The following is a 14,951-nucleotide window of genomic DNA, read 5'->3' on the forward strand; positions in this document are numbered from 1 at the left end:
TTGAATAATTTTAGCTACAATGACAAGAAATTCAAAGAGCACAGTGAAAATTGGCAGATTACTTTCATTAGATCCATGGGCAACAAACTGGGCATTGGAGAGACAGTGGTCTGCAACGAACATTGTCATTGGCACAATTATTTCATATAATTCTGGCTGGGGGGGGGGGGGGGGGGGGGGGGGGGGGTGTTGAAAAGATAAAACTGGGCAGTTTGCAAAGGATCCAATGATGTACAGATCGAGAGCTACCACCAGGTAGAGTTGTATCCACAGAGCCTGGGCTAATAATAGGCACATTTATATAATCCTAGTTTTGTAGGTTCTCGTTTACATATTTGCAATATTTTACAAAAGTTTTATGAAAGGTAGCAAATGTTTAGAATTGTGCTGTTCCAAAAGTCTTGTCCAGCTTCACCACACCCAGGCATGTTCACGCATCAGGAGGACTGCCTACACTTATACTACACGACTGGAACTACAAAGTAATAAAATTAGATTGCTGTTTAAACCAAGTGATATTTACTCTCTCCCCCCCACCCACCGAAGTCTTACCTGAATATTGCCTGATGTACCAAGTCAGCCCAGAAGATTTTCCCAGTTCCAATGTCAACATCAAGTGCTAAAGCATTTCTCAACTGGTCAACCACCCGAGTGTATTCCAAGTGATGCAATCCGATTTTCCTGATATCATGGCAATTTACAAACATCACACTCGGCTCATCACCTGATTTGGATAACAAAAAAAAAACTCTTAAGACTAGTAATAGATTAAACACAGAAGGCTCTTCATTTTCTGAAGAGAACAACGTTCCTAATGAATCCTTCTCATTCTTCCATGGCCTACCACGAACTCCAGTCAAACTAACATTAGGAATTCCAAAATAGTTTCCTCAAATTGGAAGTGGAGCAGAGGCCAATGGAATAGAATTGTTACAAAATGGCTTCAAAAATAAAGATACAAATTGGAAAATGGAATTTTCTCCATTGTCTGTGGAAAAGCAAAATGCCTTGCATTCTCAGTCCCATTCTTAACTCCTTATATGCCCACAACTGTGCAGCCAAATACGTATCCAACTCAAATTTACAAATTTGCAGATGTCACCACAATAGCGGGCTGGATATAAAATAATAATGAGATGGTGTACATGAAGGAGATTGACAACCTTGTAACCCGATGCCAAGCCAACAACATTTCCCTTAATGTTAGCAAGACAAAGGAGATTATGATCAACATCAGGAAGTGGTTCATTTCAGGATTGAAGAAATCTAGGGTTAGATTAGATTAGATTCCTTTATTGTCGTTCAGACCTTTCGGTCTGAATGAAATGTTGTTGCCTGCAGTCATACGCAATAATAATAAATAACAAAACATACAATAAACACAAATTAACATCCATCACAGTGAGTTCACCAAGCACCTCCTCACTGTGATGGAGGCGAAAGTCTTTGTCTCTGTCTCTTCCTTCCTTGTACTCCCTCTGCGCTGAGGTGGATCCAGGCCGAAGAGGCCAAGATCTAGACTAGAATAAAGTAGCAGAAAGCAAAAATGTGCTATTATTTAATTAAATGGCAGTGGAAACACAGGGGTCAGCGTGGTATCTCCCTCCCATTCTTAGTCTCAAAATTAGAGTTGGTTATCAGTCATCTGCATTGTACAGTCACGTAACTGGCCATTTAACATTGTACTTGCCTAGAGCTTTGCAAACCCCACTGAGTAGATCCAGGTGATATCCTTCATGGCAATCGCATTTAAAGCTGCCCTTCAAGTTAAAGCAGATTTGATCGCAAGTCTCTAGATTCTGACATTCATCAATATCTACAAGGAAGAAATTGTAGACATTTTCTAGATATAAGGCACTGCACATGCTGGTTGATCAAATGTTTACTAGCAAGCCAGTTTCAAAGACGAGGATCAAACCAACTTGCCTGCACAGGATTTTCCATCAACCAGTTCAAAGCCAGCTGGACATTCACATTCATAACCAATGGGAAGATCTCTGCAGATGTAAGAACAGCCACCATTGCCCACCAAGCATTCATTTAAGTCTGGAAATAAATAAGCAGAACTATTAGAACAAAGTTTTGAAATAAAGTTGAAAGTTATTGTTGACAAAGCCAGCCTTCTGCATACTGAAAGTTATTGAAACCTGGAGTCAGCCAAGAACATTTTCATCATTAGATTAGTGAATCTTTGACATTAAGTAGACCGAGCCAACTATTGGGACATGCAAATTCATTTCAGGACTGAAGAAATCTAGGGATCTAGGCCAGGATCAATTAGCAGAAAACAAAGATAAGCTACTATTTTTATTAAATCACAGAGCAAGCAAAGGGGTCAACGTGGCATCTCCGTCCCATTTCTTACAGTCTTAAAATTAGAGTTGGTATCAGTCATCTACATTTCATTAGAATCATTGATGCAAGGTGCAATACCACAAGTAAAATAATTTCAAGTTATAGTAAATACATTCAAGTTTAAATGTATAGTCTAGGTCTTAAATGTTATGCTATAATTATACTATAATATAATTCCCCTCTTCGACTATAGTTCCAAACCAGGGAATCAGAGATGTCCTCATTCTTTAGGGAAGGGGGGTTCCCCTCTTCGACTATAGCTGAGACTCCCACCAGGGTCTCTTCCATATCCTGCAGCTCTGCTCTCACTCCCCCCAACCCCCCCCCCCCCCCCCCACTCGTAACAAAGTCAAGAGTCCCCCTTGTCTTCACTTTCCATCCTACCAGCCGTCACATACAACAGATAATCCTCCGACATTTTCTCCACCTCCAACTGGATCCCACCACTGGCCACATCTTCCCATCTCCTCTCCTTTCTGCTTTCCGCAGAGACCGTGCCCTCCGTAACTCCCTGGTCAATTTGTCCCTTCTCTCCCAAACCACCCCATCCCCTGGTACTTGCCCTTGCAACCGCAGAAAATGCTACACTTGTCGATTTACCTTCTCCCTTGACTCCATCCAAGGACCTAAGCAGTCTTTCCAACCTCATCTATTGCATCTGCATCTGCGACTCTAGGTGTTAACTGCTCTACATCAGTGAGACCAAGCGCAGGCTTGGCGATTGCTTCGCCCAACACCGCCGAACAGTTCGCATTAACCAACCTAATCTCCCGGTGGCTCAGCACTTCAACTCCCCCTCCCTTTCCAAATCAGACCTATCTGTCCTGGGCCTCCTCCATGGCCAGAGTGAGTCCCACCACAAATTGGAGGAGCAGCACCTCATATTTTGCTTGGGTAGTTTACACCTCAGCGGTATGAACATTGACTTCTCCAATTTCAGGTAGTCCTTGCTATCTCCCTCCATCCCCATCCCAGCTCTCCCACAGCCCACTGCCTCCGCATCTTCCTTTCTTCTTCCCGCTCCCCCCCCCAAACGAATTCCTTCGCTCCATAGATGCTGCCTCACCCGCTGAGTTTCTCAGCATTTTTGTCTACCTTCAATTTTTCCAGCATCTGCAGTTCTTTCTTAAACATACTATAATTATTCAAACACTATCTCGGCATTTATTGAGTTTATTTTTGATCCCAAATACATTCAAGCTGTTTGTAATGAGGATTCACAATAAAATTGAGAATAACTTTAAAGTAGAATAACTGGTTAATAATTAAAAATAAGACTATAAAATCATATATTGCTAAAGCAACCAAATTGAAGTTTATATTAGGTTTCTTAAATAAGAAAAACAAAATTATCAGTTTAGTATCATTGGAGCCAATTGCAGAATGGTTTGAAGAGGAAATTTGACAATGTGCGGACAAAGAAAATGTTAATTTTCCAAATGAGTTTGCGGTAAATCAACAAGCAGCAAGTTTGTTGATTTAGGGTAGTCGAGGCCAGGTCATTGGCTATATTTAAGAGGGAGTTAGATGTGGCCCTTGTGGCTAAGGGGATCAGAGGGTATGGAGAGAAGGCAGGTATGGGATACTGAGTTGGATGATCAGCCATGATCATATTGAATGGCGGTGCAGGCTCGAATGGCCTACTCCTGCACCTAATTTCTATGTTTCTATGTTTCTAAGTAATCTATTCCATTCTCAAGATATTGGAATTTTACTGTAATTTCTTAAATTCAGGAATCTCCGTTATAGTCAAAGTTACTTACTGCATTTTTCAAGAGGTTCGTCACTCCTGTCCTTGCAATCTTGTATCTGGTTACACAATTTGGTGACATTTATGCATTCTCCACTTCGGCATCGGAAATCAAAAGGCCCAGTGCAGTCTGGAACTGGGAGGAAGAATAGTTTAAAAAAAGTTGAAGTACGAAATTACAAGATTAGCTATGAAAGAAACAGCAATACTTACTCTTGCAGTCAAATTCATCACTACCATCGGTGCAATCCTTAAAACCGTCACATTTCTTGCTTTCAGGAATACAACTGCCACCACATTTGAAATAATCAGGTTTACAGTTCGGAAGTGCTGAAAATGAAAGTTAAAATTCAAAGTTCAAGAAACAGATACCATAATGACAAGATCCACTTAGAGCGTTACTATTTGACGATATCTTGTTAAGTCAAAACTAAGGAACCTCTGGTCCGAATGGCTTGGCATTCATTGAAACGACTTGGCAAAATACATTTTGTTTTGGAAGAGGCAATTCTTGAATAGGTTCAGTAACTTTAGTAAAGTAGAAGATAACTGTACTCCTCACCATGCTGTTCACTACAGAACCATTAATATTACCATTTTGTAAATTTCAAATAGGAATAAGTGCTGGAGTAACTCAGCAAGTTAGACGGTATCACTGGAAGACATGGATAGGCAATTTGCAGTCCTAACCCAAAACATCACCTATCCATATCCAGTACATATGCTACCTGACACACAGGGTTACTCAAACACTGTGTTTTACTGAAGATTCCATCATCTGCAGTTCCTTGTGTCTATCAAATTCAATTGTTCCACTGTACATTTGTAGACTGGCTCACTGCTCCGAGAACAAAAGTTACAATCTTTAATCAAATATAAAGGGATCAAGTGTACTTACAACAATTGGCTTCATCACTTCCATCTTCGCAGTCATTATCACCATCACAGACCCAGAGATGATAAGTGCATTCACCAGAACCACAGGGGAACTCATTGGGGGGACACGTCACAACTGATGTGAGAACATGGCCACAGTTGACTGGAGATTCATCCGATCGGTCAGCACAATCAGCATGTGCATCACACATCCAGTTCAGGGGGATACATTCTGAACTATTGCACAAAAACTCATGTGAGGTACAAGAATGTGCAACACAGCCACCTTCATCACTTCCATCACCACATTCATCAGCACCATTGCAGACAAATGTTTTTGAAACGCATCTCCCACTGGAGCAAGTAAACTCATCCGGATGACAAACCAGGTCTCCTGAAAAAGAACCATTAAAATATAAACCATTTGATTGATTATAACTAGCACTTCTACTTGATGCCTTTAAATCAAATAATCTAGAATAGCTTCTGAACTTTCATTTGAATATAATATGCAAGCTTCTTATATGACCATGATATGATGTACCACCACCTGTTCAATACACAATGATATTCTGTGACAATTTCAAGAAAGGGATTAAAAAAGTGAATCCAGTGAATTGTTGCCAAGTGTCTGAAGACAGCCATAAGCAAGTGAAAACAGATCATTTTTAAATCAAGAACTTGGTAGTTAATTTGGCCCTTGCTTAGCACCGTGGTTTAAAAAAACCCAGCTAACCTAGTACCTCAAGCCCATCTACCTACCTTGTCTTTGTATCCAACGAGTCATTTAACCAACAATATACAGTCAGATATTTACAAAACACATACAAAATGCAAGTATTTATCACTATTTGGAATCAATAGCTCGAGATTTACAACTTTCACCTTTGACATCTCTAGTATCACAACAGCTATATTGGATAAATCTTTGCATTTATAGTAGAACTAGACCAATTGCAGACCCGTTGGGTCTGCTCCCCCAACCCAATATTCCACCATGCACCCGTCTCCTCCAACGGAACTGAAGCCGTTCCCAAATGTAAGATTCCAGCACTCCCCTGCCTCCCTCAGCAGTGGATTTAAAAAACATTCCAATTGCACCTCCCCCTGCCTGCTGCAGCAGTGAAAGGTTCAGAGTGTTCCTGTCTTGCAACTTTGTTTTGAAGTGTGTTGGAAGCTGATAGGAAGGAGCAGCCGTCAACAAATCAAAATGGCAGCCGGATCCCCAGCCACCCAGTTTTATATATAACTAGACCACAGACCCGTGGGTCTGCTCCCCCGTGGTGTGATCCCCCAACCCAATATTCCACCATGCACCCGTCTCCTCCAACGGAACTGAAGCCGTTCCCAAATGTAAGATTCGAGCACTCCCCTGCCTCCCTCAGCAGTGGATTAAAAAAAAAATTAAATTGCACCTCCCCTGCCTGCTGCAGTAGTGAAAAGTTCAGAGTGTTCCTGTCTTGCAACTTTGTTTTGAAGTGTGTTGGAAGCTGATAGGAAGGAGCAGCCGTCAACGAATCAAAAGGCAGAACGGCAGCCGGACAGACGGCAGACTGCAGCCACAGATTTTTATATAATAATAGATAGATAGATGGAAAGCAATAATTCCATTAAATTATCCAAACAGCCAGAGGCCTTGCACAACCGTTGGAATTAGCAAAAGAGACATCAACCTGCCTATCACATCTTATCAACATAGCTACAATATTTGGTACCACATCTCCATTAGAATTGAATGCATTGTACAGATCCAGAACAGCAGTGCATTTCAACCTGGCAAGTGTCACCCCCCAGAATAAGAGACATAACCAAATTACATGCCACAGAATACCCCCATTGAGATGGAAGTAATTAGCAACAATCTTCACCCTTTCCAAAAGTAAACAATGATGATGAGAATTAAAGTTCAAATGGATTTCGCTGCTTACAGAACATTATCAGACCAGACAAGTGGGGAAAGATTGGATAATGTTAATACTCAAAGGGAATAAGAGCCATTGCACATGTCACAACAAAATAAGCAGTGGAAAGGCAAATTATATCATGGCCTTTATGATGGGATTTGAGTGTACAGTAATAACAGAGCATTAGAGAGAACACAATGAAGCAGGTTCCAATTATCCCAAAATAAACATAGTTGCCTTAAATGTGGTCAAGTCAAGTTTATTTGCCACATACACATACACATTGGTGTAGCAATGATTGGTCTCGGGTACAACAAGTTCGCTCATGAGATTTAAACAATTTGACTAAGCCTGTATATTCTCAGATATAAAGGAATGGAAGGAGTTCATAATGAAACTAAACTCTCACAGGGGTCAGGTGGCTGGATGCATGGAAAAAAAGCTCCAGGCAGAGTCATTTAGAACCAAGCAGTCACAGGAGATGCAAGGAAACATTTCTCCCTCAGAGTATGAGCCTTTGGAGATTTAACTGGCAATCGCATTTAAAACAAATCAATAGATTTCTAAATATTATAAAGGGAGCAAATTGAAGGGATTAAGATCGATCAATCACTTTCTTGATGAAGGGTAGAATATGATCAATGGGTCAGGAGGCCTAATCCTGCAACCATTTACATGGCTATCATACTTCTGAGTCAATTAGATAAGCTTACCTTTTTTTTTTAAATCATGACTCCAACTTTCTTCCTGCCTTAGTTAACTGCTTCCATACAAGAACCCTGCTACTCCACTTCACATCAGAAGGAAGGCTAAACATTACAGTCATTGCTTTCCAGCAACCTGCTTTTCACCCAGCATTTTGCTCCCTCTTTCAGCAAAGAACAAACCAATTTGAGGAATTTCAGGAGTTGGTTTAGATTGAAGCAAACAGCAAACAGCACAGACTTGGTATATTTTATCAAGGAAGAAACGATACAATATCAACTGGCATGTTCATTAGATTATACATTTTGGTTAGACCCGTTTGTTGGACAGTCAAATACTGGGTTGACTCGCCGAAATTGAGAGTTTGGAACTTTTTACTTTGGGAAAAAAAAGGCAAATTATATTGTCTATAAGCCGAGTGCATAGTTATCATGAGCGCCACATGTACATAGAAGGTGTATGGCACGTATAGCTCCTTTATTGCAAGGAAATACTGCAATCCAATATTCTAAAAAAAAAGATTAAATGTGACACTTGTGCTCGGAACGGGACGCAAAATCGTAGACTGATTTGGTGCAAATGGTATTCACTTGTTTAAATACAACTGCTCGCGTTATTTATTAGGATACATTGTCCCCTCTCTCCTCGATACTTCGCAAACTACTTTCCATTACACTTACGCTGCTACACGTTAGAAAATAAACGGCACATCTCTTACCATTTGCATGCGCGAACTCACAGGAACAAGCTGCTAACAGTAATATCATCAACCGAAAGGGAACCATGTCACTGCTTTCACCTGAAGCAGGAATCCAAAACCTGGGGTCCCAACTGGAGGGTGTCATACACCAAGTCAGCCTCCGATTCCGCATTCCCACTCCAAGGCCAAGCCCGCAGCTAAGCGCAAGCGTCCCATTTAATAGCTTTATTTTGCTCCTCACAACCACTCATTGGTCGTTGTGCGCCTCAAATTCCGATTTGCTAACTAATTATACCGGAACCCGCCCTGTCGATATATTGATTTGCGAAGATAACTGGAAATGTAAGATTGAATGGAGATACCATTTCTATATTTAAATATATATACCTTTTGAATCTTGTTACCATCTTATAAATTTGCACTATTGACGTAAACGATCTCGTTTACTTGTGGCTGACGTATTTAAAATCAAAAAGGTTTGTTAAGTGATAGGTAGTTATGAAAGTGGTTTCTGAAACCCAATATTCTGGTCATTCTCAAATCACAATTATAAATATGGTCATTATTATCACAAAGGTTTCAATCTTCCTCCTATCTGGTTGGAGAAAATTCAGTCAGATAACCAATGTGGCAGTGCAGAATGTGCTGTGGAACCAAGATAAGTTATGATTAGGTAAAACTAGGCATCATCTGCATATGTGTGGAAATCGATGTGCTTTAAATCGTATTAGGGATGTGGTGGCCAAGGATAGACACTTGGGAAACTCCAGAGGTAACAAAGCAGAGGTGGTGAATAAACTCATTGTCGTCTTTGGCTGTGCCTGGTCAGATGCGAATGGAACTGAACGAGGATAATGCAACCAAGTTAACAGATTGAAGAGAGATGGAATGTTAAATACCGCTGAGATACTGAGAATATTGAGGGATAGTTTACCAAAGTCACAGAACACATCAGATAAAAGGAACTGGAGTAGGGACACTTACACCCTCAAGCCTGCCCTGTCATTCAATATGATCATTGGTAATCTAGGCTGGCTTCAACTTTTCCTCGATGCCAGTTCCCTATAGTCTACAGGCTATAAGATTAATTCCTTGATCTTAAAATATTTATCCATCTCCACCTTAAATATATCCAAAGCTTTGACACCACTGCCCTCTGGGGACAGGTTTCTGGAGATTCACAATCCTCTGTGGGAAGAAATTTCTATGTGCCTCGGTTTTAATTGACCGACCTCTTGTTGTGTAACTACTGTATGTCCTCTTGTTCATACTTGTGAAGACATCCCAACAATCTACCCTGTCAAGCTCTCTTTCGATCTTAAATATTTGAATAAGGTAATGTCTCATGTGTCTAAACTCTAAGGAATACAGTCCCAACTGTCATGGCTTCACTTGATAGGACATCTTCACATCCCATTAGCCAAGTAAATTTTCTTTGGAAATTTCAATGCTGTATCGATTTTTTTTTGCTAAGAGGACCAAAACTGTGCATAGTATTGCAGCTGTGGCTTCACCAATACCCAGTACGCTGCCAGCACAGTGGCACAGCTGGCAGAGCTGCTTCCTCAGTGCCAGATACCCAAGTTCGATCCTGACCTCAGCTGCTGTCTGTGTGGAGTTTGCATGTTCTCCCTGTGACCACATCAGTTTCCTCTGGGCACTCTGATTTCTACCCACATCCCAAACACCTGCGGATTTGTAGATTAATTGGCCTCTGTAAATTGCCCCCTAATGAATCGGGAGTGGATACAAAAGTGGGATAACATAGAACTAGTGTGAATGGTTGGCGTGGCCTCAGCGAGCCAATGGACCCGTCTACCTGCTTCTCTGTGGAATTCTCTGCCTCAGAGGGCAGTGGAGGCTGGTTCTCTGGATACGTTCAAGAGAGAACTAGATAGGGCTCTTAAAGATAGCGGAGTCAGGGGATATGGGAAGAAGGCAGGAACGGGGTACTGATTGGGGGATGATCAGCCATGATCACATTGAATGGCGGTGCTGGCTCGCAGGGCCGAATGGCCTACTCCTGCACCTATTGTCTATTAAGCTAAACTAAATTGTAACAAATCCTTCCCTATTTTTAAACTCCAATCCTTTCGCAATAGACATCAAAAAATTTTGTTTCCCTTCTAACTACTTGTTGAACTTTATTGTCTATTGTCTATAAAAGGTTAAGATCCATGGAATCCAGGGAAAGTTGGCAAACCGATACCAGATTTGCATTGGCAACAGGAAATAGAGGTTTGGTGGAGGGTTTTTCTTGTACTTCGATGCCTGTGTCTATTGGTGTCCCACAAAGATTAATGCTGGGATTCTTGAATGACTTTGATGTGGCTGTAGAAGGCAAAATCTGTAAGTTTGCTGATGACGCTAAAGTTAGTGGAGTTGTTGATAGTGCAGAAGAACTACATAGGTGGCAGAGAGATAGCGATGTGTTGGTGAGATGAGCTGAAAAATGGCAGAAGTAATTTAGTCCCTACAAATGTAATGTAATGCGGTTTCGTGCACCAAGGAGTGGGCCATACATGAGGCTAGGACATGAATAGTTTAGCAATTACAGCAAAAATGATTTTTCTTTGATAGCAACATGTTGACTAGATTTGACTACATTCAAAAGAAGACAGTGGTGGAATAGCTCAGCAGGTCAGGCAGCAACTCAGGGGAACATGTTTAGGCAATGTTTCAAGTCAGGACCCCAGACTGATTTTGGAGGGGGGGGGGGGGGGGGGGGGGGGGGGGGGGGAGAGTGGAGTGTGGGAAAGCAAGCTGGAAGAAAGTATGGGCAGGATGAAGCCTGTCAGGCACTAAGGTGACACAGGTGCAGAGGGTTATTTGATAGGCAGATGATTGGATTGGAAAGGATGAGCGAACAAAGGAGTTGCTGAGGGAGTGGAATCTGCGAATGGCGGAACTGGATAGAGATAGGAAGATGTGACTGGTGGTGGGATAGCATTGAAGCTGACTCTCTTTCAGATTCCCCCCCCCCCCCCCCACAGGCAACAATCAGTCCGAAGAAGGCTCCTGACCCAAAACGTCACTATCCATGTTCTCCTGAATTGCTGCCTGACCTGCTGAGTTACCCCAGCACTCTGTACCTTATTTTATAAACCAGCATCTGCAGTTCCTTGTTTCTACATTTGACTATATTCAGTTATTTCCTCCTTGATTATCAATTTAATTTTAATTCAATTTAATTGTCATTTGGACCCCTTGAGGTCCAAACGAAATGCCGTTTCTGCAGCCATACATTACAAACAAATAGACCCAAGACACAACATAATTTACATTTTACATAAACATCCATCACATCGCTGTGATGGAAGGCCAAAAAAACGTATCTCTCCACTGCACTCTCCCCCCCCCCCCCCCCCCCCCCCCCCCTCCCCCCCCCTTGTCAGAGTCAAAGTCAAAGCCCCCGGCTGGCGATGGTGATTGTCCCGCGGCCATTAAAGCCACATAGTTCGCCGGGTGGTGCAAGGGCGCACACCGGGTCTTGGTGTTAGAGCCCCCGGCGTGCGATTGCAGTGTCCCGCGGCCATTCCAAGCCGCGCGGGGCGGTGATGTCAGGCCCCGCTCCAGGAGCTCTTCAACCCCGCAACTCGGGCGGGAGAGAAGTCGCCGTTGCAGGAGCCCTGAAAAGCGGTCTCCCTCCAGGGACCCGCGGGCTCCCGGTGTCGCCGTCCGCCAGACCCGCAGTTGCAGCCTCCGAATCTCCGGAGGTCGGGCCGCAGCAGCAGCAGCAGCGCTCCACCACCGCTCCACCCGCTCCGGACTCGGCCAGCTCCGCGACGAGGTGAGTCGGCACCAGAGTCCCCGGTCTTCTCCTGTTGGAGGCCGCTCCATATTGCAGCCCCAACCGTGCAGGGAGAGATTTAAAAGTTACCCCCTCCCTCCCACCCCCCCCACACACACACACACCCCAACAAAAAATAACAAAAAACTACATAAAAACATAGACAAAAATAATAAAAACGCGGACGGGCTGCAGAGGCCGCTGCTGACGTGAGTCGCGCCGCCTACCGGATCTAGAGTCCTACCGGATCTAGGATCTATTCACTCTAGTGTTTTGCCAGCAGTAGATGTCAATGTAACTGGCCTGTATTTCCTTGTCATTTATCTTCCTCTCTTTTTGAACACGAGAGCTACAATGATTGTTTTCCCATCTTCTTGTTCCCTCATGAAATTTAGCGAGTTTCCAAAAAATTCAGTGACATGCAGTTTAATTTGTGATTCTGAGAAGAGTGTTTCAGTATTGTGGCAAGGTCAGAAAACTCTTCGATATCAGACATGAGATGATAGTTCATTAAAAAAAGGTGCCAAGCATAAATTTTGCTGAGGATATAGATGGTTGTGCCAGATATTGTGCTGTATATACAGAACATGAATCAGGTGGTGTTTTTAACCTCTTCAAGCTGTCTTGTATTTTATAGAACCTGTTCCCAACCTCAAATGTTCTTGCAGTATAACTCTACTTCATTATAAGTACTGGCAGTAAATTTACTAAATAGTACATCTTCCACTTCATACACATTTCCTGTCCTTCATTCAGTCTACGATTCAAAATCTTTGGTCAACCATAAACTCGATAACGACATCATAATTCAAATAGAAAAACAAAGGTTTTGGAAAATCAACTGCAAGTCTTCCTTTGAAAGATTTTCTGTTTTGTTTTATTGAACTTGAGACTTTGAACAGCATACTGAATAAATCTTGTAATGCACACATAGTTCATTTAAAATACAATATGAACAATTAATTTGTGGCAATAAAGTAATCTGTTTGATAAATAAGCAATGACATGCTGAATTACTTTAAATGAAATGTAGATGAGATGATGTTTCCCAAATGCCAGTTGTGCGTGTCCTTCTCGGTGCCTGAGGTCAAGGGTTTAAGAAGTGCGTTTGAAATATCGCGTGCAGCTATGAAATGTATGAGATGACAAAAGACGTATGACTTGGTGGACAATCTGCTGCTAATATGGATTGTGTGGACTTCTGGTGGCGCTATGGAGGGATAGGACACACGTGTAAGTAGTTCCGCACCGTGCCGATTAAACTATGTTAAAAAAAGAGTGAAACGGTTCACTATTCAACGCATTTACGGGCAAAGGGCCGTAATGCCACCCAAACAAAGGCCGAAAATAGACAGAGAAGAAGGCCGCGCAGAAGCCCCAAACTCACCTGAAAAACAGTCCCGTGAAGAGACTGCAATCCAAACACCGGTCCTGCAAGCCATCAAAACTCTGCGCCGGGAACTCTCAGCAGTAAAGCAAGAAATCTGTGTCAAAATAGACACTCGCATTGAAGAGGTAACTGCAAACCAGAGAGGGGAAATTCTACGGCTGGAAACCGACATTAACCGTAAGTTGGAAACTACCCTAGCTATCTCACTCGCCCACAGCAAGGCCATCAGGGAGCTGGAACTAATGGCTACAGCAGGCTCTGATGCTACACACAAGTTGAAAGCTGAGCGGCAGCTTCGGCAGCTTCGACCGCCCCGGGCCGCGGAGTTTGAACCGGCCCGTTTGCGGAGCTCGGATTCAGCCGCCGGACTTGCACACCATTACCCGGCGGGGTCACAACATCGGAGACTTGGATTGCCTCGGCGCAGAGGGAGAGCAAGGAGGGAAGAAACAATGACTTTGGGACTTTAAACTGTGCTGAGTGTTTGTTTTGTTATTTTTCTATGTTATGACTGCAGGCTAAACCATTTTGTTGCACTGAAAAGTGCAATGACAATAAAATCCAATCCAATCCAATCTCTGGCTTGGTGTCAAAATTAACAGAAAAATGTCTAGATCTGGAGGGGCGTTCCAAACATCAGAACTTGAGAATGGTCGGAGTGAAAGAAGGTAAAGAACACGGTCAAAATGTCCGTGACTTTACAGCACAATTACTTAGAGACACACTCGCTCTGGATGAAAAGCCCATGCTTGGCTGAGCACACAGAGCATTGAGAACCCGGTCAGACAGCAACGCCCCACCGCAACATCTGATCCTGCAGGTGCATCACTGCCACGTCCTGGAGGAAATACTTTGTAAAGTGACCAAGGACAGAAATCTAACATAGCAAGGTCAACAGATACGAATTTTCAGAGACTTTCTCCCTGAAGTCGTTAGACAACGAGCACTCTTTTCCACACAAGAGGAATTCTGAGGAACATACTAGGAGTTCGATTTGGACTATTATACCCGGCCAAGCTCTGTGTCACACATGAAAGTGCTGAATCCTTCTTCACTGACCCGAACGAGGCATTATTGTTTGCCCAGAACTCCGGCTAAGTACTAAGTACTAGTCTTTAGAGTCTATAAGTCACAGGCTGTTACGGACTTGCTATTTTGTAATATGGTAGAAACATTATAGACTGAAAGATAACTATTAGGAGACACATGTCGGTTAAATATGCATTCAGTTACTTACTCACTCATGCCTTCCTAGAGAACTTTAGAGTGGAATGCTGAGCCTCTAAAAGATCTTCACATTTTGTTCTGTTTAGTTCCTTAATGTGTTAAAGGTGTGGGACTAATAATAATTCTAGTAGTCAAAGTGTATTGTAAGGAAGGTTAGTTGAATTTAAACACCATTGTGTGGTGTTTGTTTTTATATTTTGTTCCTTTTTCCTCTTTTTTCTTATCTTTGTAATAAATATCTTAGTATCTTGTAT

The 14,951-nt window shown here is 42.5% G+C and overlaps 1 protein-coding gene across 1 annotated transcript; it reads right to left on the reverse strand.

The window, feature by feature from the left end:
- Positions 1 to 206: 206 nt before the first annotated feature.
- LOC129694173 (very low-density lipoprotein receptor-like) lies at positions 207 to 8,317 on the reverse strand. Its single transcript, XM_055630893.1, has 7 exons — positions 8,309 to 8,317; positions 5,004 to 5,472; positions 4,319 to 4,435; positions 4,119 to 4,235; positions 1,927 to 2,046; positions 1,691 to 1,816; positions 207 to 724 (listed from the first exon to the last, which is right to left on the reverse strand). Exons 1-7 carry the CDS (start codon positions 8,315 to 8,317, stop codon positions 549 to 551), a joined length of 1,134 nt encoding a protein of 377 aa, XP_055486868.1. The 3' UTR covers positions 207 to 548.
- Between the last annotated feature and the right edge of the window lie 6,634 nt (positions 8,318 to 14,951).

Source organism: Leucoraja erinacea, chromosome 3 (assembly GCF_028641065.1).
Source record: "Leucoraja erinacea ecotype New England chromosome 3, Leri_hhj_1, whole genome shotgun sequence".
Taxonomy (NCBI): Eukaryota; Metazoa; Chordata; class Chondrichthyes; order Rajiformes; family Rajidae; genus Leucoraja; species Leucoraja erinaceus.

Bases quoted from the DNA above. Each gene is read 5' to 3' on its own strand.
- LOC129694173 (XM_055630893.1), bottom strand. The intron at 4,236-4,318 runs GTAAGTATTGCT...TCCCAGTTCCAG, and splicing joins TGATGAATTTGACTGCAAGA to ACTGCACTGGGCCTTTTGAT. The intron at 1,817-1,926 runs GCAAGTTGGTTT...TCTTCCTTGTAG, and splicing joins TGATGGAAAATCCTGTGCAG to ATATTGATGAATGTCAGAAT.